Here is a 26,710-nt window from a genome sequence, read left to right as displayed (position 1 = left end):
AAATGTAGATTTAATTTACTCTCATAAATCCCCCACTGTTCTGCTTTTCCTGGATTTAGGCCTAGAAGGGCTTGAACCAAAGCTTGTTGAAATCAGTGTTTTTCCATTGACTGCAATGGGCTTTGGATCATGCTCTAATTACACAGACTTCTAAATTCAAGTTTCAGAAAGGATCAGGTTAAGCACGCGATCAAGCAGTTACTAAAGGTAAATGATCAATATTACAATGTAGTCATTTTCTCCTATTCAATTTGGAAATGACGATCGTGTCATAAGCATATGAAACTGTTGGTAACCAAAGTCTCTGATGCATAATTTTAAATCCTACTGATCATTACAAAATTCCAATCTGATATTAAACACTGTGTTTTACAAATAAACACTCCATACGCCAAATCTTGAAGTCATCCTCAGAACCAGATAGGTCCACAGCGGTCCATGCGTGGAGGATAACCCCTTTTATTGTGTGACGGGGGCTGAGGTGGGTGGGTGCGTGCCCAGATATTCTCCTCTCTCTACCCCCAACGGGATCTCTGCTTGGACTGGGCACTTCATGGAGCAGGGCTCAGGGATGAGTAGGAGGTGAAGTAGGGGTGGTGCTGCTCTCTGTGGAAATCCAGGTGGGAGGTCTGACAGCTGGACGCTCTGAGCATCCAGTATCAGTGTGGCTACTTCCAGGAGACGGGGGGGGCTAGCAGCGCAGCACCCATCCCTGCAGGTTGACACCTGTCTCTGTGCAGAACGGGGGGAATCCCTTTTAACTAGTAAGTGGGGCATGCAAGAAAAACGTTTGTGGTCTTTCGAAACTTTGCCATAGGAGAAAGGAGTCAGTGTGAACCTTGCTCCTTCTTCAGGCAAAGTCCTCATGGATTTTGAAGGGAATTTTACCTGTAAGGATGGGGCTAAAAAACCCCTGGGATTTGAGTTCATACTTTTGTGACCTGAATTGTTTACCCCATAGCTTTCCCTTAGCATAGCAGCTTAGAGTACTTTATACTAATAACACAAATCTCAAGCTGCTGCTTATTGATTTCTGTTTAGAATGGGGCCCACTACACACACAGACTTTCATCATATAATAATGGCCTGCTTAATCCCCCTTCAAAGAAAAATATAATAATTTATTAATAATAAAACAACACCAATGATAACGAACACAATAAACCCATCCCAGCCAAAGGCCTGAGCAAAAAGATGAATTTTACTCTTGGATACTCTTAAGTGTTGTTTACAGTGAAGGGGGTGTTTAGTCTAATGTGGCCATACTACACTTTGCATTAATCCTGTTTTGTTTCTCAGTTTGTTTGTAATGATCTTGAGACCTTGGGAGTGATTAGGTGAAAACTAGTAATTTTCTAGACTTTTCTCTGCCATTCCAGTCATAGACTATGGCCACTATGCTATATTGACATGATAGGGGAAGATTTGCTGTGCTGCAGTGTTTCTGCAGCTGTGATGTTGTGTGTGTAGCAAGCCACCTACAAACAAGGAAATTACAAAATTGAAGGGGACGCTTTTTGTAATGTCTCAAGAGGACTGAACTAGCAAACACATTGTGTTTTCCTGGATTCACACTTCATTGCACGCTTAATTGTCTATTCGGGTTTGTGTTCTATGCATCTCGCTGCCTTGGTGATGAAAAGTAAAATTAATTTAATTGACCGAGCATTCGCTTGAAAAAGGAGAGAAAAGAAATAGACTCCTACCTTTGGGACATTTAGAAGACAGTAAAGGTCCTTGTCATGCCCTCTTGAATGTATAAGGTGCTGTGATAAAACAATGCTGTCCCAGTCCAGGACTAGGGCTCCTAGGTGCTACAGATAGCTAATAATAATAGCACAATGTTGAGCATGGTCTACAAGACAAAAATGGATCCCTCAGGTTAGCTCTGCTAGTTTTCTAGAAAACTATCAGAAAAGTGGGCAGAAGTGATCTGGATTTTCTTTTTGACAAACATCCTACTGGATCCTGTTCTGATGTCATGACTCTTTTAAAATAAAGAGGGAAGTGAAAGAACAGTCTCAGCAGGACAAATGTTGCTCAGCTGAGTGCAGAGTAGGCTTTTATTTTGGAATAGGGTAGCAGTTGTCGTCTGTGCTAGGTCACACAGAGAAGCCATTGGGGAGGGTGGAGAGTTTACTGGTGCTTTAAGTTACTGAGAGATGTACTGTAGGGCTGCTTTTAGAGCACAGTGCTCTTTATTAGCATCTCAGGATCATTGCAGATTATGACTACTGGGAAAGGTAGGCATTCTGCTTAATGAACAAGCAAAAATAATGGAAATTGTCATTTATTCCTGTGAATCTGTTTGTGTTTTCATTTCTTTTTAACCTTAGAAAAGAAACCAATAGATTTTATTATTGAGACATTAGCACAATAAAGAAGAAAATTTAAAAAATAGGCTATAAGCATAGTGGTGTATAAACATCAAACATGATTGGGACATGCATCAATTATGTCTTAATGCAGATAAATTGAACAGGAGTGGAGGGAAAACATATATCTAAGAGAAAAACACCTAGTGAGAGAGGAAAATGACTGGTGGAATTTTTAGCTATCGTTCATAATTTGTGTGATATGTTTGAATATTTGTTGATGCTTTTGTTTCTTATCAGTAAGATGTTTGCTGTATCAGCTAAGGAAGATAATTTAAATAAACAGATATTATTGAGACAGTCCCAGATCATTTGTACATTAACTCTGAAATGCAGCTAAAGAAACAGACTGAATGGAGACGTCACTGGCTTTTCTGTAATTTAGTTTGTTTTTTGGCTAAGGTTCTATAGCAGGAAGGATGTCTAGTGAAGTCCGAAACAGTGAGGAATAGGGAGAAAATTAGGCAGAGGAACTTAATGATCTATTTCACTGTGGAGTATTAGTTTTCAGGATATGTATACGTGCTTACATGTCTTTTCATGATGCATTCCAATCCTGTGTTTTAATTTCAGCATTCGAGAGGACCCATTTATGTTAGCCATCTTGGTAAAACTGTCCTCTCTCCCCCCACTCATTCCCCCAAACCACTTGTTTTTCTGTTGAAAAATGTATTGGATCCTGGCTCTCTTGTGAGACGAAAGGTGATGCTTGTTTTTAACTGATTAAATATGAGAGAAGTTTACATGTGATTGTTGGTATCCGATGTGCTGAATAGAACGTGGCTGTGTATTGATGTTCTTCCTCTTGCTGAGTGATCTTTCTGACAGGTTTTTAATGTAATGATTTAGAAGGTGTGTGTTCATTAATTGAGGTAAGATTGATATTACAGATAATACGTTGCATTTCAGTAGCTCATTTCACCAAGGATCTCCTTGCCCTTTTAGAATACTACTACAATCCCATAACACACTTGTTAGATATGTTAACATTGTTATACGAGTTTTCAGAGGGGAAAGAGGAGGTAAAGGAATGTGAAGTGACTTGTCTTTGATCACCCAGCAAGTTGGTGATGGAGCTGAGAATAGAGTCTCAGAAACCTGAGGATGCTCGTCCTTATGCTAACCACTAGACCGCATTCCCTCCCACAGTAGAGCAAGGCTATTAATTTTTGCTGTATTGTGTGAAGTTGTCCTTTCATCGTCCAAGTTCCTTTAATTTTGATTAGATAACAGAGATCTGAGAATGACACTTCATATAGTAAAAAGAAAAGGAGGACCTGTGGCACCTTAGAGACTGACAAATTTATTTGAGCATAAGCTTTCGTGAGCTACAGCTCACTTCATCGGATACATTCAGTGGAAAATACAATGGGGAGATTTATATACATAGAGAACATGAAACAATGGGTGTTACCATACACAGTGTAACGAGAGTGATTAGGTAAGGTGAGCTATTACCAGCAGGAGAGCGGGGCTGGGGGGGTGGGGGGGAGGGGAACTTTTTGTAGTGATAATCAAGGTGGGCCATTTCCAGCAGTTGACAAGAACGTCTAAGGAACAGTGGGGGGTAGGGTGGGGGATGGAATAAACATGGGGAAATAGTTTTACTTTGTGTAATGACCCATCCACTCCCAGTCTTTATTCAAGCCTAAGTTAATTGTATCCAGTGTGCAGATTAATTCCAATTCAGCAGTCTCTCATTGGAGTCTGTTTTTGAAGTTTTTTTGTTGAAGAATTGCCACTTTTAGGTCTGTAATCGAGTGACCAAAGAGATTGAAGTGTTCTCCAACTGGTTTTTGAATGTTCTAATTCTTGACGTCTGATTTGTGTCCATTTATTCTTTTACGTAGAGACTGTCCACTTTGGCCAACATACATGGCAGAGGGGCATTGCTGGCACATAATGGCATATATCACATTGGTAGATGCGCAGGTGAACAAGCCTCTGATAGTGTGGCTGATGTGATTAGGCCCTATGATGGTGTCCCCTGAATAGATATGTGGACACAGTTGGCAACGGGCTTTGTTGCAAGGATAGGTTCCTGGGTTAGTGGTTCTGATGTGTGGTATGTGGTTGCTGGTGAGTATTTGCTTCAGGTTGGGCGGATGTCTGTAAGCAAGGACTGGCCTGTCTCCCAAGATCTGGGAGAGTGATGGGTAGTCCTTCAGGATAGGTTGTAGATCCTTGATGATGCGTTGGAGAGGTTTTAGTTGGGGGCTGAAGGTGATGGCTAGTGGCGTTCTGTTATTTTCTTTGTTGGGCCTGCCCTGTAGTAGGTGACTTCTGGGTACTCTTCTGGCTCTGTCAGTCTGTTTCTTCACTTCAGCAGGTGGGTATTGTTGTAAGAACGCTTGATAGAGATCTTGTAGGTGTTTGTCTCTGTCTGAGGGGTTGGAGCAAATGAGGTTGTATCGTAGAGCTTGGCTGTAGACAGTGTATCATGTGTTGCGGTCTGGATGAAAGCTGGAGGCATGTAGGTAGGAATAGCGGTCAATAGGTTTCCGGTATAGGGTGGTGTTTATGTGACCATCGCTTATTAGCACCGTAGTGTCCAGGAAGTGGATCTCTTGTGTGGACTGGTCCAGGCTGAGGTTGACGGTGGGATGGAAATTGTTGAAATCATGGTGGAATTCCTCAAGAGCTTCTTTTCCATGGGTCCAGATGATGAAGATGTCATCAATGTAGCGCAAGTAGAGTGGGGGCATTAGGGGACAAGAGCTGAGGAAGCATTGTTCTAAGTCAGCCATAAAAATGTTGGCATACTGTGGGGCCATACGGGTACCCATAGCGGTGCCGCTGATTTCAAGGTATACATTGTCCCCAAATGTGGAATAGTTATGGGTGAAGACAAAGTCACAAAGTTCAGCCACCAGGTTAGCCGTGACATTATTGGGGATACTGTTCCTGACGGTTTGTAGTCCATCTTTGTGTGGAATGTTGGTGTAGAGGGCTTCTACATCCATAGTGGCCAGGATGGTGTTTTCAGGAAGATCACCGATGGATTGTAGTTTCCTCAGGAAGTCGGTGGTGTCTCGAAGATAGCTGGGAGTGCTGGTAGCGTAGGGCCTGAGGAGGGAGTCTACATAGCCAGACAATCCTGCTGTCAGGGTGCCAATGTCTGAGATGATGGGGCTTCCAGGATTTCCAGGTTTATGGATCTTGGGTAGCAGATAGAATACCCCTGGTCGGAGTTCCAGGGGTGTGTCTTTGCGGATTTGTTCTTGTGTGTTTTCAGGGAGTTTCTTGAGCAAATGCTGTAGTTTCTTTTGGTAACCCTCAGTGGGATCAGAGGGTAATGGCTTGTAGAAAGTGGTGTTGGAGAGCTGCTTAGCAGCCTCTTGTTCATATTCCGACCTATTCATGATGATGACAGCACCTCCTTTGTCAGCCTTTTTGATTATGATGTCAGAGTTGTTTCTGAGGCTGTGGATCGCATTGTGTTCTGCACGGCTGGGGTTATGGGGCAAGTGATGCTGCTTTTGCATAATTTCAGCCCGTGCACGTCGGCGGAAGCACTCTATGTAGAAGTCCAATCTGTTGTTTCGTATTTTCCAAACATGGAATCTCCCTGTTTGGATGGATTTAATGTAAAGGAGAAATGGACATGTTCTATTTGTTGTATAAAGTAAACATATGTTTATTGTTATTAATTAAACATGAATGATCTCTTCATGCTGGGGATTCTCTGGCTTTTAATGACCAGCTGACAGAGTTGAGGGCCTGAGGGGTCTTAGTCTAGCTGGTCTAATGTGTCAGGAAACGTCTGACCTAGAGGTCATCATTGATATTATGAACTGTGTAAATATAAAATGTTAGATGAAAAATGACTGCTGGTATCTTCTATTCTTATGGCATCTTTCTTCTGGATAGAACCCAAAGTGTTGTGGACCCCAGTGGTCCCCTTGAGATCTTGAGAGGGGACCCTCTGCCTCTAGCCTTTCTCACATGGAAGGGTGAGTCTGAGCTGCTTCCATAGTGCTTATTCTCCCCATTGCTGGAACCTCTTTGAAAGACCAGGATCCCCTTGTGAGGAAGGGCTGGCCCAGGGGGCCATTGGCTGGGCAGACATCGGTTCTCCTCTTCCCCTGCAGCCCATTTTGTGGTCATAGAAAAAAATCAAGGCAACCTTCATCTGCCTGTGAAACTCTCCATTGGAGAGGTTTGGGGGGCATTCCTGCCAGTGCAACTGTGGTGGAGCCAGGGGGAGTGTATGTGGTGGTACAGGGCCTCTACATTCATGGCCTTGTGTGTCTGTCAGATCACCAAGGACCTTCAGGTCTTAGTGACCAAGTTGCTATATTTTCCAATAAGGGGAAAACCTTCCCCATCTGTCTCCAGGGCAATTTGGGGAAACGCCACAGTTTTTTCATCCTTCCTATGAGATTGCCTTGGGAGGCTGTGATCTGGCCTTGTGTATACAGTGAATCACTGAAATGCAGCTCTCTCTGGTGTAGAGTACAGGCTGCCTGATGAAGGTGTTCTAGTTGCATTTACACTTCTGGGTTTTCCCAGCACGGCAGCAACCAAAGAGACCACAGGATTACTGTATAATATTATGAATTCTAACCATAATGAAACATCATAACATAATATGTTACTCACACGAAACATGTATAACCAAAGAAAAAGGATATTGAGCAACACCTTGTACTGTCTGAAGTTCAGAAACTTACAGTAGACTTCAGGGTTTGCTTGGTTAAAGGTCAGGCCCAAATGTTTTGGGCTCAGGAATGAAGGATGGTCCTTGTGATTGAGATGCTGGGGATCTAGGTTCAGTTCCTAGTTCTGCCATGGATTCTCTCTGTGGCCCTTAGATAAATCAATCACTTTACTTTAGTTCCCCATCTATAAAATGGGGCTAATACTTCCCTATCTCACAGGAGTGACCCAAAGGACTGTTCCCTCATTTATAGTTCTGAGGTGCTCAGATACTACAATGTTGCAGGCCATAAAGAATCTAGATGGGCAATGTGTGATCTTAGCCAAAAACAATAGTGCAATATTCACTTCAGCCCTTAGGGAGGTGAGTTTAGCGCAATGTGGTCTAATGGCTTAAGCACAGGTCTGTGAGTTCTTGAGTTTTAATCTGCGCTCTGTCACTTTGGACAAGTCACTTGGCCTCTAGGCCTCCATTCCCTCACCTGTAAAGTGGGGTTAATGTTTTCCTATCCCATGGGGTGTAGCAAAGACTGATTACTGAATGTTTGGAATCTACTTTGAAAACAAACCTTGTTCTGTAAGTTAAGTATTATTAAGGAGAGAGAGGCGGTGTTCACCTTTAGCTGTTCAGGTAGGGTCCCTGTTGTTAGTTGTATTTTATTTGTGTTGAATTTTATTTTTAATGGGTTATTTTAGCAGTACCTTGAAAAACAGAAAGAGAGAGGACTCCTATTCTTCCTGTCTTCCTCTGTTCTGTTGTCATTAAACCAGGTCTGCAGGCCTGTGGACCCAGCACTTCTCTGACTTCCCATTAATTGTTAAGGGTCTCTTGTCAGGTTTTTCGGTGTTCTTGACTGGCAAATATAAAAGGACAAAGTTAACATTTAAAATACTTGTAGGTCATCCTTCAGTGTAAACCGGTGAGGCCTCTTCCCTCAGTGAAAGAAAGATTAATGCTCAAAACTCCCATTAACTTTGATGGAGGTTGCAACCATAAATTTCTTGCACACCTAGAGATGAATAGACCCGTTAGTATGCAAAACCTCCCTGTATTAAAGGAACTTTCCTTGGTGATGTGAGGCCATTCAGTGGATGTGGTAAGGGACATGTGAGAAAGGGAATGAGTATCAAAAGGGAATATGTAAATACCATGAACACCATTTCTTGAATCTTATACAGCCTGCTTTCAAGTGATATTGAAATGTAAAAAAAAAAGAAATATAGGGAATTTATTAAATGTTAAGCCTACCAGGTGACCATTATGCCAATCAGGTAATGGAATCCTTATTGAATGATGTAAACTAATGCTGCAGTGGGACCTACAAATATACCCTATCTCTTAGTGGAAGCTGGTGATACTGAGAGAGGAGAGGCACATGCAGCAGTGTTGTTATTTTTCTGGGTCAGGTCTCTTTTCTCCTGCCCTTTTTCTTTTTGTCCCACTCTGAGGTTTGTGGTGATCACAGAAAAACAGACACTGTCCATCATGCCAGTTTTGGACCAGCCACCTGGTATCTTCTCTACTCTGCTGCCTGCCTCCTTCAGGAAGAATTAGGGTCATAGCTGCTACAGCATTAATTCCAATGACATTTCCTATGAAAGTGCCAGTTGTAAATCTGATACTTCTGATCTAATATCGTTGACATTTATTACACATAACATCCTCTGAGGGCAAATTTGGCAACGGAATGGTACTTTGAATATTCTTCCCTCCTATTTACCGAATCTTAGGCTTCCCGAAGATCCCTGCCAATTACAGCAACAACATTAAAGCACTAATGAAGAAGGCATTGTATGTAAGGTTAAGTGCACTGACAACTGTAAATTGGCCTTTTAATTTTCAGACATTCAAGAATAGGGTTATGAATCCCTGAAGAATTCTGAATGAAGGCTGATGTAAAAAAACATGGCAGTTGCAGAACTGTCATCAAAATTAATTTCTATAAAGTTCTGTGGTAAAATATTGTCCCTTGTAAATGCTCAATTTTCAGAGCTGCAGATGAAAAAATGCACACACAGATTATGTACATGTATTTCTGTATGTGAATTTTTGATAATTTAGGCCACTGTTCTTTTACAAAAAGTGCTAAAATGATAAATCTTGAATAATATTTTGCATTTACATAGCACAGAAAGCATGCTACATGCTTTAAGCATTAGTGTCCCCAACTGATAGACAGTGAACCTTATGCACAGAGAGGTGCATTCACTTATCCAAGGTTATACAGTGAGTCCATGATCTCCTATTCCCATCCCTTTGCTTATTTTACTATCCCCAGTAAAAATCCAGTAGATCACAGCTGTGCCTCTTCATACACTTCTCACTTGTGTTTTCTTCCTCATGAGGCACACAGCTACCCTTCAGTCTACCCCAGTAAAGTGATATATCTGGAAGGATATACTTTCACATGTAAAGGCACAGTAGCATTTAAAAGTACCTAAAGTCATGCAGGCACTAAAGTCTAATGGGCTGATCCCACTGGGATGCAAGAACCCCTAATTTCTGATAGTGCTGGTTCTGTCACTGTTGCTCTTTGGTGCAGCTTTGGACAGGGCACAGTGCTTCTCTCAACTTCAATTTCTCCATCTTTCAAGTGGGGGTAATGGTTCATATTTACCCATTCCTTTTGCTGTTGTGAAGCTTAATTTGATCATGTGTTTACATCTTCAGAGCCCTCAGAAGTGCCTGGACTGTAAGTGTTTCAGGGTAGGGCCTTGACGTTTGGTCAGAAAAGCACCGTGCACATTTATGGAGCTGTATAAAGTGTTCTCACTGCAGGAAACTTTGTACTAGACCCCCAAATATATTCTCTTCTCTTGGAGAACGAGCTAGGAGAACCGTTTGGGGATCTCTGTTTGACTCCGGTCAAGGTAGTGGTGACTGAAAGTTATCTCCCGATAGCTTTGTGTGACTCAAGCTGACGGTCTTGGTCCAGTTCTACTGAATAGAGTCCTTCTCACAGAACCCACCATCACAGATGGAATTAATTAGCACCATTATTGGCAGCCTCTGTTGTCGCCAAGGAGTGTAGGGGACATAGCTGAAGTATTCTCACACCTCAGGAGGTGCTCTTTGGTGAATATGAAACTCCTCCATGGTAATAGAATGTTCTTTGTTCATCTTGGTGATTTATTTTCGGATGAGGCATATCACAAGTGAAAGGCGCTTAGGTGGTGTAATTAGCAGCCTCCGATGAGGAATACACAGACAATAGGACAGCAAGGGAGCAGCAGGTAGGGATTCAGGTGCAATGCCAGCAGTGTGAGTGGTGGCATGCACAGCCTGCTCTGGTAGTAGACTGCCTGGCTCTATGCTGTTGTGCCCATGAGTATTCAAGTACCAAAACAGAATAGTGCATTAGGACAAGCAGTGCCCATAATCATGTACATTTATTCCTGTGTCTGGACTAAAGAATAAATCCTAGACTTTCAAAGAAGCTGAGTGCAAACGCGTTCAGATTTAAAGTGCCTCTCTTTTATTTAGCCATTTCACATACTAAAATCAAAGACCCATTAGAATATTTAATCTGTTCCCCAGAGAAACAGGCTACATACACCGGTAGGTGACAATCCAGTATTAACTGGTACTATCGGACAAATGCCTTCACTTGCACCCCAGCACACTCGTTGGTGTCACTGATATTAGGGTCTCCTTTTTCCCCCCAATAGCATTTAGGAGGCAAATTCTGCTCTGTTACATCATATGTGCAAGCAGAGAAACTCCATTGTCAGCATATGGTTCCTGCCTGGCACTGCATTGCCCTGCTTAGGCTTTCTTAATTATGTATGATTTTCAGAAGTATTTCAGCTGTTCCTTGGATGTGGTGGCGTGATTTTAGAGTAAAACCCACACTGTAATAAATAGCAACTGTCCTAATTTTGAACTGTAAGACAGCAAATATGGTATACGTCTAGGTTTCTTTTGCCTGCTGAAGGAATTAACCATGCCCTGCTGCTCTGCCAGAGGAATCCTTTTGTTGCGCTGTGCTGAGCAGTTTGAATTTCTCTTGTTTACTCTCCCCAAAGCCCAAGAAAATAGAGAGATCTGAATAATCCTTGCTTGGTTTATCTGTACATACAGCCTGCGGTGAGTTCACAGAGCACGCGGCTAAGGAAAGAAAACAGCTTGTAACCTTTTCTCTGCACTTGGTCTCCTGTAAAAAGTTCACAGCAGCCAAGAGCCAGTTGACTTTCTGAGCAAATGTCATAGAGGATGGAAAGAGACCAATGTCTTAAAAATGCCTTCTTTCCCCTCCCACTATCACTGAAAATGCTATGCCCAACTACAGTAGAACCTCAGTGTTACAAACACCTCGGGAATGGTGGTTGTTCCTAACTCTGAAATGTTCATAACTCTGAACAAAATGTTATGGCTGTTCTTTCAAAAGTCTACAACTGAACATTGACTTAATACAGCTTTGAAACTTTACTGTGCAAAAGAAAAATGCTGCTTTCCCTTTATTTTGTTAGTAGTTTACATTTAACGCAGTACTGTGTTGTATTTGATTAAAAAAAAAAAGATTCCATCCCTCTGATCACTATTTACTTACTATTCTTAAAAGTAACTGCTAAAATGACCATAGGTGCATGGGATTTGTGAGAATTTTCTCTTTCTTTTTTTGTTTTGTATTTCAGTTTGTTTGTGCAATTGACAGCATTTGTGTGGAGTCATTGTCACCATTTCCTCTGTTGAATCAGTTAGTCGATTTCCCCTTTTGTCTGTGTGAATCTTACACACCACAACAGGGGAGAACATGCGACTGTAAAGCCAAAGAAAGTGGTGCCGGGACTGGGGGACCTACAACCTTGTAACTTCTTTTCACGCTTTATTTTATTGGATTTCAACTTAAAGTAACACTATCGACTGCTCCCTTTCTTTGCTTATGTCCCACTGTTGTCACCCCACAGTGCAGCAGTAGGCGCCATCCTACTCTGTTACACTTGTGTAAAAGCAGACTATTGCCACTGACTGCACTGGGGAGCGGAGTTAAATTCATTGAGTGTTTTCCCTCAACCCACTGCCTGTAACTGTCATGTTGATGAATGTCCATTCTCTGGATCTTAGGAGCTAAAATTGGCCTCCCCGTGTGGGAGCATTAGAAAAGGGGAGGAGCACAGGGAGCCCTCCTGCTCCAGTGCACCTGCGTAGGAGTCGGGCATCAACTGGCTCCCAACGCTGTGGGGAGCACCAGGGGTGGGTGTGCTGGCTAGCAGTGCTGACAGGAAGGTAGCACTGGATGCAGCTGCAGTACAACTGAGGTGTTGCATCTATGGAAGGAATAATGCTTCCAGTTACATCACTTGGACAGTGGGCCTCCCTCCTTCCCAACGGGGTTCTGGCTCATAACAGAACCCTAAATAGCTAAGTAGATCAGGATTTTGTGGGGTGCCAAAGGAGTCTTTGCAAATCGACAGTTCCTCTTTTCTTTTGTTTTGTGGTGAATTTGCTGCTTGTGAAAGCGAAGGAGTGATGGTGCTGCTTGGAGCAAAGCACTGGGCGAGCAAAGGCTGTGCACGCTTCACCCCCCAAGGTAGCTCTGCCAGTGTATTTCAGTCCTGATTTCCACCCCTGCTGTTTGAGCCCTGGGCTGAATTGAGCTGAGTCTGCAGAGATTTCGAATCCTACAGAGCATTTATGACGTGGAGAGAGAACTACGTTAATTTTCACTTGAGACTTTAATAGAATATGATCCTGAGTGTCTGGAGGCAAAATCTTTTTGTAGTAGCTCACTGAAGCTGTTAGCCCCTGACAATGTCCTTTCAAGAAGCTGCATACTTGCATTTAATACTCTCCTACTAGCTCCTCTCCTTCTGTGGATTCTATTTTTGTCCCTAGTTTGTATTTTTTCCTATCTCTTTTTAGAGGAGTCTCTGCCAGAATTTAGATCTAAACAGCTTTGGTTGTTCACGGGTGTGCACACGCTCTGTTCCTTGTTTACAGTTTCTCTCTGTACCCCTCTGAAAAGCGCTGCTAGGCCAGTGTGTTGCTATGGAATATGTGGTGTGCCCATATTCCCCCCCCGATGTTTCCTGTTCATGGGACTCAGGTATTGGCAGGACTGCACATGATGCCATCTGTTCTGACAGGCAGTGTTTGATCAGGCTGGATATTGGAACGTGTGAGAATCCTGTGCTGGAGGTTGGAGCATTGTAGATAATTCAGTGTAGAGCACTGGGTTTGTTGTTCAGCTGTTCATTAGCCAAAATGGGATTTTTTTTTTTAAAAAACATTATGTGAATTTAGGGCTGGTGAAAGGTTCTGGTTTGAGGTTGCCAGGGGGAAAACATCCTCTGCATGTCAACAGAACAAACCTGAGCTGGAGAGGCCACCTCTAGGGATGAGAGGAGATACACTCAGTCCTTCCTCTGAGAATGCCGAGATGGAGACACTTGTCCAGCAAACACATTTCACGTGCATCATCAAACATCAGATGCTAAGAGCTTTAGGTAAGGTTTGATAACATCTTCTACTCCTAAATTACCTCATGTTCTGATACCATCAAGCCATCAAGTCTTGTGATAAAATGGGATTTTAGCAATATTACTTCCCTTGTTTGGAAGGTTGATAGTCTCTGCTCTATTAGAAGAACTTTAAAAAAAAAAAAAAAAAAAAAAAAAAGGTTTTCCTGGAACAACATATAGATGGTAGAAAAGGACTGACACAGTGAATCGTCATTTTCTCCTGGTGCTAGAATCTTGACATTTGCTATATCTAGTCCTAATGGACCACTGGATACAGAAAATTCCAAATTAGAAGTTTGACCTTCACCAAAAAGTTATTAGTTTTTTATCAAATTTTAGCACTTCAAGTGCCTTTACAGTGATATTCGGACTAACAGTTAATAAAGATTATATTTCTTCTATGAACTAATCCTGTGGGGTATGATACCTCTAATGGTAAGATATGAAAGTCAGCTGAGATCACCAGGTCCATTATCAGATTTTTGCCAGAAAAATTTCCATAGCTATGTTTCTGAGGAAGTTACATTCCACCTTTGACAAGATGATGCATTCACTCATGGTAGTCATTGCACAAAATGTTAAAGGTATAATAAGGAAAGTGACCTCACCCACCCACAACTTGCTGTCAGGAAAGCACTTCCACAACATATAAGTAGGCAACAGCAATAACATCAGTCTTTGTCATAAATATATACCATCTGCCTCTTTTACATTGTTGTAAAAGCAGATGAAATTACTTTATTCCAGTTTTACCATGCAGCAGGATCTCATCACCAATGTTAATAAGAGGCTGCAAATCTGCATACTTATGAGTAAGGGATCAATGATTAAGATAAGTGTCTCTCCTCTGCTAATCACAGGCTGCTCTCTGTGATTAAAATAGTAAAATTAAAGTTGCAACATCAAGAGATATGGGGAAGTGCTGCAAGGCTGATACTGGTAGTTCCATTTGCCTGAAGAACAGGCTGCCACAAAATAGTGGTGAAGGTTGTATTTTGGGTCTGTCTGTCTTGACACTATCCCTTCAACATACTTCATTGGTTCTCTTTCTGCACCTTTGTTCTTGGGTGGTGAGGTTTTTCACCAGCTTCTCTCTCAGCTCCAGTTCTTTATTGAGGAAAAATTACATATTTCTTGTATAACTCAGGAAATCTGGGTTCATTTCCCAGCTCTGTCACATTCTTCCTGTGCGACCTTGGTAGAGTTGCCAACCATACCGCTTTTGCCGGGAGTCTCCCGGAATCACACACTATCTCCCAGAGACTACTTCAGCCAAACCAGGAGATTTTGGGCGCTAACGGTCCGGCGTGGCAGTGGAGCTAAGGCAGGTTCCCTTACCTGCCTTGACTCCATGCCGCTCCTGGAAGTGACCAGCACCATCCCTGTGGCCCCTTGTCCTGAGTGCCGACTGTGCAGCTTCCATTGGCTGGGAATTGCGGCCAATGGGAGCTGCGGGGGCGGTGCCTGAGGGCAGTGGCGCGTGGAGACCCCTCCCTCCCCCTCCACCTAGGAGCCACTGCCAAAGGGAATGTGCTGGTTGCTTTCGGGAGCCACCCGAGGTGTGCGCCAACCACCTGGCCCCCTCTTGCACCACAACCCCCTTCCCCAGCCTAGAGCCTGCACCCAAACTCCCTTCCAGAGCTTGACCCCACACCCTCTCCCACATCCCAGCCCAGTGAAAGTGAGTGAGGGCGGGGGAGAGCGAGCGATGGAGGGAGGGGGGATGGATTCAGCAGGGGTGGGGCCTCAGAGAAGGGGTGGGACAGGGGTGTGGCCTCAGGGCAGGGCAAGGGACTTTGGGTTTGCGCGATTAGACAATTGGCAACCCTAGACTTTCGGCATGTCATTTGGGACCCAATTCAGAGGTCAGTGGAGTCCATGGGAGACTTTCCATTGACTTCACTGGGATTTGGATCACGTCCCTTGTCTCTCTTTGCCTTACTTCTCCACCTGTAAAATGGTGGAGAACTTTGTCTTGCTTATTTAGATGGTAAATTCTTAAGCTAGGATTGTTTCTTACTATGTGTTTGTCACAGCACCAAGCACAAAGGGTTCCTGATTTCTGACGTAGCCTCTAGGAACTACTGTAATGCCAATAAAAATAATAATAACAAATAGATTCTTGCTTTTGAAATTGAAAGGAAATATAAAACGGAGCGAGAAAGAACTGGATCTTCCTGACTGACATTTTCTATTGCTCTGTTTTTCTGGGAGCTCTCTCTCCATGCTGTTTAACAGGTCCTGTTAATTACTTATCAAACATCTGTGGGTTTTCAACAAAAGATCTATTACAAAAATCAACTGAACAAACCCAAACCCAAAATATTCTTTAACATAGCATGACTAGAGAAATAAGAGCTACTACAGAGAGTTCAAAGGTGTATATGGAAACGGGGCAATACCTTATTTTTGCCCTTGAATAATGTGAGAGCACTGAACTTGCATTTGGAACAAGGTTATGGCAGAAAAAAAAATCTCAGAATTGATTTCCACATCTTGGGTTTTGTGACTTGGTGTGCACATTTTTATTGCTCTTTTATATCAGAACATCTTTTTTATTTTTTTTATTTTGGCATTTGTAACTATTTTTTTAAGAGACTAAATAGTCTGTAAAGTAGTGATAAAAAGCAGCAGTACAAACACACTTTTACTTCCCATCAAATAGGCATGTTCAGATGAAATGGGATGAGTCAAACAGCACAATATAAGACTCTTCATTATATTGGGAGCAGTGGTTTCTCATTAACGCCGCTGTGCGAAAATGGAGTTGAGATTCACAAGTTTGATAACAGGCGAGGTTCATGTATTTTTATTAGCAAACTATGTAGGGTGAAGCTGAAGGCAAGTCTGAACATAGTTCTCTCTGCTGCTCCGTGTCTCTCATGTTAATTTTTCTGTTTGCTGATGCTTTTCTTTTCAAAATGAAAGCAACCACGGATGGATGCTAACGGTCACCAGATGATGTGGTGTCAAAGTGTTGTTGTGCTTGCAAGAGTGAGAATCAGACAGATCTGAGAGTGTTTCCATACATTGATGCCACCTTTTTTGGGGTAGAAATTTAAACGTTTTAAGTTCTTCATTCCTTTGCTCTAACAGATTTGTATAGCGTGATTCCTCTGTGGGCCTTTTCCTTCCAGCACAGACAACTTGCTTACTGAACCTTCTGTGCCGACAGAAAGATTCTATTGTGTACTCCAGCAATGGTCCATGTTTTGTGTTGAATTTAAACAAGGGTATATCAATAGATATGTTCAAAGCTAATACACACCCCATTCAGCTAGGGATTGTTTAGGAGTATTATAAATCAATCCTTCCACAGTGCCAAGAGGCAAAAAACTGATGATGTTGCCCTAGAGGGTTCCTTTTTCCAGTCTAAATAATTTTGAGACTGAGACCTGGTCTACATTAGAAAATTAGGTTGGTTTAACTGCGTTGGTCAGGGGTGGGAAACATCCACACCCCTGAGCGGTGTTATCCAATCCAAGTCCCCATGTAGACAGGGCTAGATAAAATTCTTCCATCGACCTAGCTACTGCATCTTGGGGAGGTGGCTTACCTATGCCAATGGGAGAACCCCTTCTGTTGGCATAGGTAGTGTCTACACCAGTGGTCTCCAACCTTTTTACGCACAAGATCACTTTTTGAATTTAAGATGAACCCAGGATCTACCCCGTCTTCCCCGAGGCCCCTTCCCTTCCCTGAAGCCCTGCCCACTCACTGTCACGGAGTCCCCGGGCGATGCTCTGGAACTGCTCCCTACGAAGCCAGGCAGGACTCTGGGGAAGTCTCCTTTCTGTGAGCAGACTGTCTTCAGGACACACAGCTTCCACCTTCCTGGGTCTGACCTTGGAGCATTTGGCATCCTCTGCCCCTCCGTGCGCTTCCCACAGCGAGTCCGCCCAGGTGGGGTCCTGGGGAAGCCAGAGGGTCCTGCACCCCAACTCCGCAGTCAGACGTGACTCTCAGCCAGCCAGTAAAACAGAAGGTTTATTAGACGACAGGAACATGGTCTAAAACAGAGCTTGTAGGTGCAGAGAACAGGACCCCTCAGCTGAATCCATTTTGGGGGGGCAGTGAGCCAGACAACCACATCTGCACTTCACTCCATGTCCCCAGCCAGCCCCAAAACTGACTCCCCCTCCAGCCCCTCCTCCTCTGGGCTTTGTCCCTTTCCCGGGCCAGGAGGTCACCTGATCTCTTTGTCTTCAACCCTTTAGCTCTCACCTTGCAGGGGGGAAGGGCCCAGGCCATCAGTGGCCAGGAAACAGGGTGTTGGCCATTCTCTGTGTCCAGACCCCTGCACACACCTGCCCTCTAGGGCTCTGCAGTGATCATACACCCTTATCCCACCACCTAGATACTTAAGAACTGCATAGGGGAAACTGAGGCACCCCCACAATATTCAGAGGAAACATTAAGAACAGTCCTGCTTCGTCACACTCACTCCATTCCCCACTCCCTCCGTCGCTTTCTCTCCCCCACTTCCATGGAGTTGTGGAAGGGAGTTGGGGTACGGCAGGGGGTGCAGGCTCTGGGCTGGGGCCGAGGGGTTTGGAGTGTGGGAGGGGGCTCCAGGCTAAGCCTGGGGCAGGGGGTTGGGGTGCAGGAGTGAGGGGTGTTGGCTGTGGGAGGGAGTTTGGGTGCAGAGGTCATGTGGTCACACTGCACCTAATCTCATACAATCCATTGGACATTTCATGAATTTTACTTTTTATTAGTGTCATTTGTGGTTTATAGATCCAAAATCCCTCAGGCATTGTCACAAATCAGTGTAACATTCTCAACTGTGGGGTGTGCATTTGCTGAACCTGGGGCAGGTGGTTGGGGTGCAGGAGTGAGGGGTGTTGGCTGTGGGAGGGAGTTTGGGGGTAGGAGGGGGCTCTGGGCTGAGGCAGTGTTGGGGTATAGGTGAGGGGTGTGGGCTCTGGGAGGGAGTTTGGGTGCAGGAGGAGGTGCCAGGTTCAGGCTCCGGCCAGGAGGTGCTTACCACAGGCAGCTCCTGGATGGCAGAGCTGTGGGGCTCTGGCAGGCTGCCTGCCTGTCGTGGCCCCATGCCCTCCCAGAAGTGACTGGTTGCTGGCCCGTCTCTGCAGCCCCTGGGAGGGAGGGGGGCAACGAATCTCTTCAGTCCCTGTCTTGATGCTCAAATAGAGTGTGTTAGCTCAGTTGAGTTAGCTTACTGTGAATGACAAGCTCTCTAAATCCTTGTGAAGATGCAGGCAAAACCATGAGAAGATGCATTAGCTGGCCATGTTGTAACCTGTGTTTCTAAAATACAGTTGGCAATATCTGGGGAGCCGGTGCACTGTGACTGCTGCTTATTATGCTAATCACAATCATCCTGCTGCTACCTTGCACTCCCACTGTCTGTTTGCTCCATCCACCCATTGTCATATACCAGCACATAAGCCCTGAGCCTGCAAAGACTTCATAGATTATGAATAGTCTTGCTTCAATGGGACTAGTCGCTTTATGTAAACTTAAGCATGTGCTTACGTCTTTGCAGAATCAGGGCCTTAAGCTGTAAACTCTTTGGTGCAACAACCATCTTTGCATTATATATATGTACAGCAACTAGCAAAATGGGGCCCTGATCCTTGACTTGAGCTTCGAGGTACCACAGTAATACAAATAATAAACAATAGTTAATCTTCTATCAACTTTTATGGCAGTTTCGGTTACACAGGATTTAACCCTCTGATCACAAAAAGAAACCAGCAAAACACCCAGCAGGCCAATCAGAACACAGTTTTGGACAAATAAGTCAAATCCGGTGTCCGATATTTCTAGAACCACTAAAATTGTATCTGTGTCCTGAGGGCAGAATTTGACCTTTGATGTCCGAAGTCCTATTCTGATTGATAGAAAGAATCCTATAAGCCTGAGATTTACATAGAAACTGCAGTTTTTTAAATGTTGTTATAGAATTTATTATTTTCTGATTATTTCCCCACAAAACCTGATCCCTTTTGTTTTGGGTTTTGGAACAATAACTGCAAGCTCGCATTCTTTCTGTTCCTTTTTTAGTAATGGACTTTGATGATGGAATAAAACCAGCATTCTTATGAATTAGACACTGAGCGTTTCACATTACTTGTTGTTAAACAGTCGGGAGACAAATGTCAGCAGCCTAAAAACCTCTGAGTTTCAGAAGGTTTCTGCAGATCCCTCTGAGATCAAATCTGCTGACGTTTTATTATTGTGATGGGAGACGTTAAACAAGCTGTTGCTGATCTATCTTTCCAACCTCCCACAATTCACACCTTTCTACTATAAAGCTGGATCTAAAATTAAAGAACTGTATCCTAGTTTCCATCTCCATTGAAGCCCGTAATCTTTGTTTCATTGTATGTCCCCCAAGACCCCATCTTACTTTGTCTCTTGTTGCAGGCATTCAGTGGGATGCATCAGACTGTAGAATTGTTCAGGAGTTTTAAAAAAGTGGCAGTTTTTCCAAGTTTCTAAACTATGATTTAAGCTTCAAATGTTTAGTCTGAGCAATGCTTGGAAACAGCTGCTAATATCAATTTGCTAATTTTGAACTTGTCCCTGGTTCCAGTTTCACACTCCTCCGTGGCAGTTCCATACCTAGATATGGTGCAAAAAGTGTCAGCAATAGTTATGGAGATTGTGAGAACTCTGATTTATCATAGATGCTAATGAACAGTATCCCTCCCTAACAAAAGGGTCATTGAAACGTACCAGACCGGGCATGATATTTATTCACCCTGACTATTGGTAAAAATGAATGCAGGGTGGGGTCTGGTCCATTGCTGGGGCTCTGATGCACTGCCATAATACAAATCATGCATATTTTACTCACCCATAAAACAAAAAGCCTGTGTGTGAGCATGCAGAGTTGCAGGCTGTGCTATCCCAGCACATGCCATGCTTGGGTGAAGGCACAATTTATCTGGACACTCGGGCCCTGATCTTTCTGTCATATCTTCACGGCCCACAGGGAGTCCTAATGGGTCAGTGCACCTGGATAAGTTGCAGGTTTTGGGTCGAAGCATTCAGATAAATCCTGCCAATATTGAGACTGTAAATTCCTCTAAGCAGGGGACTGTCTTTCACTCCTTGAATGTTCAGCACCTACCTCAATGGGCCCTGATTTTTGCTGGGGACTCTAAGCACCACTCTACTCCAAATATAATAAATAATAACCAGGCTGTTCTTGGGATCACATTCACATACATTTGCACACAGTACTATCAAATGAGTAACGTTGTACAAGGATAAACAAGGAAAAATCTCGTTTCTCTTTTCCACTTAGATTATACTAAATTAAATAAATATTTTTTAAAGTAAACCACGGCAGTTTACCTTCATCTAAATTCCCCATATCCACCTTTTTCCCACATAGAGGAGAGCAGTCCTGTTCTGGAAAGTCTCTTTACATACATACTTTAAAGCAGGGTTTCTCAACCTGTGGCTCGGGACCCATAATTGTGTCACTAGAATGTTTCAAAGGGCCACGTGGCAGCTCTTGTGGCTCCTATTCCGCTTGGCTGGCTGGGCTCGCCTCCCTGCTCCAGGCACTGCAACCTCTGGAGTCCCAGTACCACTCAGATTTGGCCCAGGTGTCATGACAGGAGCCCAGGAAGGCCACATTTGAGTGAGTGGCACTGGATCCACATGAGCCATGTCACAACTCCACTCACACAAATTTGAGTCAGTCAAGGGGTGAGGCCAAATCTGAGCGGTGCTGCAATGCTGGAGGTTGCAGTACCCGGAGTGGAGATCCAAGCCCAGCCAGCCCCACAGCACAGGAGCTGTCATTGTGGGGTGAGTGCTGGGCAGGACCCAACCCCCGCCCCCCCCGGAGGAAGGATCCAACTGAAACAACCCCAGGGCAGGGTGTGACCAGGGTGGGGTGAGTTTAGCAGCCACCCAGGGTACAAAGCTGGGAGGGTGGCTCAGTGGAGTGGGGCTTGGAGAGGGAGTGCCACCTCCACCCCCCCCCCCCCGCCCCCCCCGACTGACTTCAGCGGGCCACCCAGCCTGTCTGAGTTGGGGGTGGTGATGGTGCAACCAAAATATCTGGGGGGAGGCACATGACCCCACATGCCTCTCCTCCTCATGTCACTCTGGAAGGGAACACAAATATGCTTGCTTGCTTGCCAAGGGTGCTAAAATGCCTAGTTGGGGCTCTGCCCCAGGGCCTCCATTCCCAGATTATTTACTGGGTCGTGACAGGCCATAAACATTTACAAATGGGTCCAGAGCCCAAAAAGGTTGAGAACCACGGCTTTAAAGTATTAGAATTTGAAAGCAAAGCTGGGCAGTTCTCGCCTTGCAGGGATGTGGTAAGACACTCTTCTAACCCCAGGGATGCTCTCAGTCTAAGCACATAGAAAATCAAATATTACAACTTCTTTTTGCCATTTCCCCACCACTCTGTCCCTTAATTCCTTCTTTCTTCTCTGGGAAGCAAATCATAGGCATCTCTGGAGTTCATAGAGCTTGACCTTGTGAGATGCTGAGTGTCTTTAAAAACTGCTCCCGGCGGGCCAGGCCAGGAGGCACAGGATATGGGGAAACGGACAGTGTGGGGCACATGCGGCTGCTAGGGGGTCACAGAGTGGGGTTCAGAAGGGCTAGTGGGGGGGACAGACTGGGGTGGGGGATGAGTGAGTGTGCAGGGACACACAGGGGGAGGGGGTGCAGAGCCGCATAGGAGAAGAGGGGTGGCTGAGTGGGGGTGTAGGGCCACATCGGGACAGGGGAAGGGTGCAGGGCCAGATGAGGGGAGGGGGATGACTGAGTGGGGGTACAGGGCTATGGAAGGAGGGGGGTGGCTAAGTTGGAGTTCAGGGACATATGGGGATGGGGGGAGGGGGTGCAGGGGACAGGGGTAGATGTGCCTGACTGCATGAGAGAGAGTAGGGGTCAGCCAGGGTATGCATGGTGGACGCTCCCTAACAATCCCTAACTGTGCAAAACAAAACCCCTATTCCATACTTCTCCCACTCACACCCAACAGCCCTCCATGTTCACAGCCAGGCTCCTTCCCAGCAATGACTTCTCTCTTCCTCAGCTCCTCCTTTACCCCTGACTCCCCCAAGCCTTTGCACTGCTTCTGAGGGGTGTAGGAAATATGTTTATGTTTTGTTGTTTAAATGAATTATTACTCAAAGTTCTGTATTAATATGCCTAGTAAGGAATCTATTTGTCAAAAAACATTTCCTGAATCTTTTTTGTTGTCTGTACAGGTATGTTGCTGACAGGTATTTTGAAATAAATTACCAAAATAATTGAAACCGACGTGATTGTATTGTTTTATTTTGACAAATTAAATATGCAGAATTTTTCAGAATTTTTAATTTTTTGACGTAGAATCTTTAATTTATTGGCACAGCATCCCCCAGGAATAGCACCTATATGTACAAGTGAGGCTTTCTCACAAGTTGGGGAGCCATTACACTGTAGCAAGGGCAATCTTTCCATATTATTGAAATTACCAAAAACATTTCTTGGAGTTCTAACCAGCTTAATTATTTTAAAGTCTGTATGTAATTCACTGAATCACCTTGCTCAAGAAACATCTGTTAGGATTAAAATACACAATAACATTAGTCTCTGTTCCAAATTCTAATTAGACTCTTGCACAATAAATTCTTGGGGATTTTTGTTTTTGCAAATTGTTGGCCATGTGCCCTGATTTTATCCCTAGAAATTGTGAAATTATTGCATTAGGAATCCACTAGATTTTGATTTTATTTCCTCATCATTTTGCTCGAGTTAAAATTAAAAGGAGCTCCCCCCAGTGGACAGCTTTTTAGTCACATGAAATGATAGTTGAGGACAAAGAGAACCATATCACTGGAACACAGAAGCTGTGTTTTTATTTAGAAAACTACCCAGCCAAAAGGCCAAAGATTCAGAGCATGGAGAATAAACTGTCTCCTTTGCTTCCAGCTCCAGGTCTGAGGGAAGCTTACATTGCTGTTGCTTGGACTTTACTTGTTCTGTAGATAAACCATCAGCTTCATTCTCCTAATCTGGCTTCATTTTGCAACTCTAGCATCTCTGTCACGCACATTACATATTTGGCCAGCAGTCTGGGTTATGGTATAATTGATCATTGAGATGAGCTGACAGTAGCTATGGCTGTTTTTCTGTTATGCTATGTATTAACATATTTATGTGCAAGTTGCAAACCTGCAGAATGCCCACTGAAGCTTACGTGAGAATTCCTCACCCTGGAGCGTCATAATTATACCAACATGACCGCCTGTGTAGACAGTACTATGTCAATGGGAGAGCTTCTTCCGTTGGCGTTCGAGTGTCTTCACTTAAGCACTACAGCGGCGCAAGTGCATAGGTGCAGCTGCGCCAATGCAGCATTTCAAGTGTAGACCGGCCCTGAGTTTCAAGTCGTAGAGAGATTGTGCAGGGATTTGGACTTGTGGATAATAAGGGGTCAAGGTATTTCTTTCCAATGTGATGATCAGACATTTTAAACATTTTCTCTGGCATAATGTTTATTGTAGCCATTCTTGTACTTCTCACACCAAGTAACGCCTGTTCTAGAGAATAAAGAATCAAATGCCATTTACTTGTACAAGCGAACTACCTGGTACTGAAATTGATGTCTGCCTGTTACATCTAGAGCATATTATGGGTCTGCTTGGCTGGAGATGTGCAGACATCAATAAAAGAAGCTCTTTGCACTTAGAACAATAACTAGTCAGGGAATGGGACTTGTGTAGGGGAGGCTGATGCTTTGGAGCTGGAGCTACTTGGCGCTTGTAGTAAAGATTCCACAGAGAATGGGAAGTCTATAGATCCCATGATGTCAGATAAGAATCTGTAATTATGAATGACATTGAATATGAATACTGGGCTAGATTATGCTCCTTTGAAGTGAAATGGGAGTTTTGTCATTGCCTCCAATGGGAGCAAGATTAGGCTCTAGCCCTGTCCATCAAAGCATTTCACTTGTTAACATGCATCTTTATTTTTACACTTTCTTGGGTATCTGCCCCATGTTTATCAAAGCAGAAACCCATGTCATTGTCATGGCATCTGCTTGTACTTTGACAAACACTGCTTAAAGCATGAATTTTCTCAAGGATAAAACAAGGCGTGGGTCTTCCAGATAACTGTTAGTCTGAATGCAGACCGCACGCTTTACAACTCTTGGCTCAAGAAAGAAGCAGCCTCTGTGAACATGTATTAAAGGAAATGGCTTGTATGTAAGATGTACAAACCAATGTATTGTGGAAAATGTATTACACAAATATTACAGCTGAATTACCATGGGGGGTATCCTCTGGGGTTATCTGAGGCATACAAGATGGCTGTGCAAGCCAGATTTGCTTAGAGGAGAGGCAGCATCTCATATTTTTTAGATAATAGTTCATTTTTATTAATGAATTGATGTGCATTGTTAACTTTTAACTGCTCTTCCCTTTTATTTTCTCACATTGACTCCTGCTCACCCAAGAGCATAATGGCAAAGCGCATGCCTTTGTGTTACGCAGGAAACTAGAATGCACCATTTTAATTTGAATCTGAATAAATTTGAGTTTAAATAGGGTGTGAGTTGTTCATAACTAATTTGCTTTAAATGAAGGTTGGGAATAACAAAACTGGACCAAATCTTGCAGACTCTCAGGTGAAATTCTACTGATCTCACTTACCCTGTGGAAGTTTTGGCTGAAAGGAGCCAAATTCATCCCTGGTTTAAGATGACAGACTTCAGCAACTCGGAGTTGGGTCATCAGATCAGTCTTTTCTAGGCTGGTGTCAGGACAGTCAGGCGACCAGCCATGGCTGGAGCAGGCACAGGCACAGCCTGGGGCAGGGGCAGGAACAGGCTGGAACAGGAGTAGTCTGTCAGAACTACCAGGTAGTGGGGACCATCCCCAACAGGGTGGCAATGTTGAACAGACTAGAGTGGCTGCTTTCATTAGCATCCTACATACCTGCCTTGGGTTCCCTGGTCAGACCCTGGCTTGTGGATTGCTGGACCCTTAGTACTCTTGTAATTATCTCAAATGACTTATGAGGCTCAGAACACTCAACATAGCTTGCTGGTCCAACGCTTGCTCCATATCCACTCTGCCCTCCTGTACACGCTCTGTCTGCTGTTTTCTTGGCCGTCCTCTTATTGTCTGTCAGTGCACGTTAGTCTCAAACGCCTCCCTAATAGGATTCCTTTCATCCGTCCTCCTTACATGCCTGTATCATCTCAGCCTCCTCTCTTGCAGCTTCTCTCTGATACCACAGGCCTTGGTCTCCTGATGGCATCATTCACATGGGGTGCTGCAGTATCACCCCTCTCACTGCCCTCAAAAGTCTCATTTCCATGGCTTCAAGTTGGAGACAAATTTGTTCCATTATGATACATTATTTTTAATTTCCATTGCCCTCCCCCAAATTCTGGACCCCCATTTAGGCCAGGCACTAAGATTTTACTGGCCTTTTATTCCACATTTTCCAGCTCTTGCTTCCTATTGATCCTGCTTGCTCTGTTATTACAGTACTTCTTATCCATGTAATTAGTGGCTCCATATGGCAAATGCTTTGACATTGATTTTCTCCCCTCTAATTTCTCTTCTTTGAAGTCTTGTTGTTTTTCCCAATAGCACTCTGATTTAATGTCTCCTCGGTTGTTCCTTTACTCAGTCTCAATTACTAACTTAACTCTGCTAGTTGCCTATTCTTCCATAGAGGTTCACACCAGTGTGTATAATTCTGGAAGGGTCAATGAGAGTTTTGCCTCATTGGACTCAGTGGAAGATTTGCCTGAGTAAGGACTGCAGGATTTGGTCTCCGAGCACTGACTTGCTCTGTTGCTATTGGCTTTCTCTACAGATTTCACTAGCTGTTTGGTAGGATAGCTAAAAGCTGTTGCCAGTAAAACATCTCAGTTGATGGCTGTGTGTTCAAAAATGGAAGCAGAACAAACAGGGTCTGATTCACCTATTCTAAGAATAAATGTACTGGAGAATGGGCTGGAAGGTGCCTATGTCACCCCCATGTGACTCTCCCCCAAAAGTAAAAGGTAAAGGGCAATTGTGTGTCCAAGAGTGGGAGGGGCCATGCACTGCACACTGGGCCTGTGGAAGGAAAGCAGGATGGTCAGCAAAATGCTGGAACAATTGGCCCTGGTGTCAAAGGGTCTCCCTGGGAACCAGAGCAATGCTTGACAGCCAGCACAGGACCAATCCTCAGAGCCCTGGCTTGGAATGCAATAGAGCCAG

General features: G+C 44.0%; 1 protein-coding gene across 41 annotated transcripts in view; it reads left to right on the top strand.

Annotated features, from left to right (window-relative positions):
* Positions 1 to 26,710, top strand: part of CLASP1 (cytoplasmic linker associated protein 1) — a 266,722-nt gene that overhangs the window by 89,295 nt on the left and 150,717 nt on the right. Inside the window, exon 1 of one of the 41 annotated variants that reach the window (XM_043525473.1) lies at positions 2,109 to 2,243. The exons of 39 other annotated variants lie outside the window; for them this stretch is intronic. In XM_043525473.1, coding sequence (XP_043381408.1) covers positions 2,228 to 2,243 — 16 coding nt within the window. In that variant the 5' untranslated portion in view covers positions 2,109 to 2,227. Of the gene's footprint in view, positions 1 to 2,108; positions 2,244 to 26,710 lie in introns of those variants that run through there. One more of the 41 variants, XM_043525474.1, reaches the window with a different exon arrangement.

Source organism: Chelonia mydas, chromosome 11, assembly GCF_015237465.2.
Source record: "Chelonia mydas isolate rCheMyd1 chromosome 11, rCheMyd1.pri.v2, whole genome shotgun sequence".
Lineage (NCBI taxonomy): Eukaryota > Metazoa > Chordata > Testudines > Cheloniidae > Chelonia > Chelonia mydas.
The sequence above is the reverse complement of the archived record's forward strand: the minus strand, read 5'-3'. Positions and strand labels throughout refer to the sequence as shown.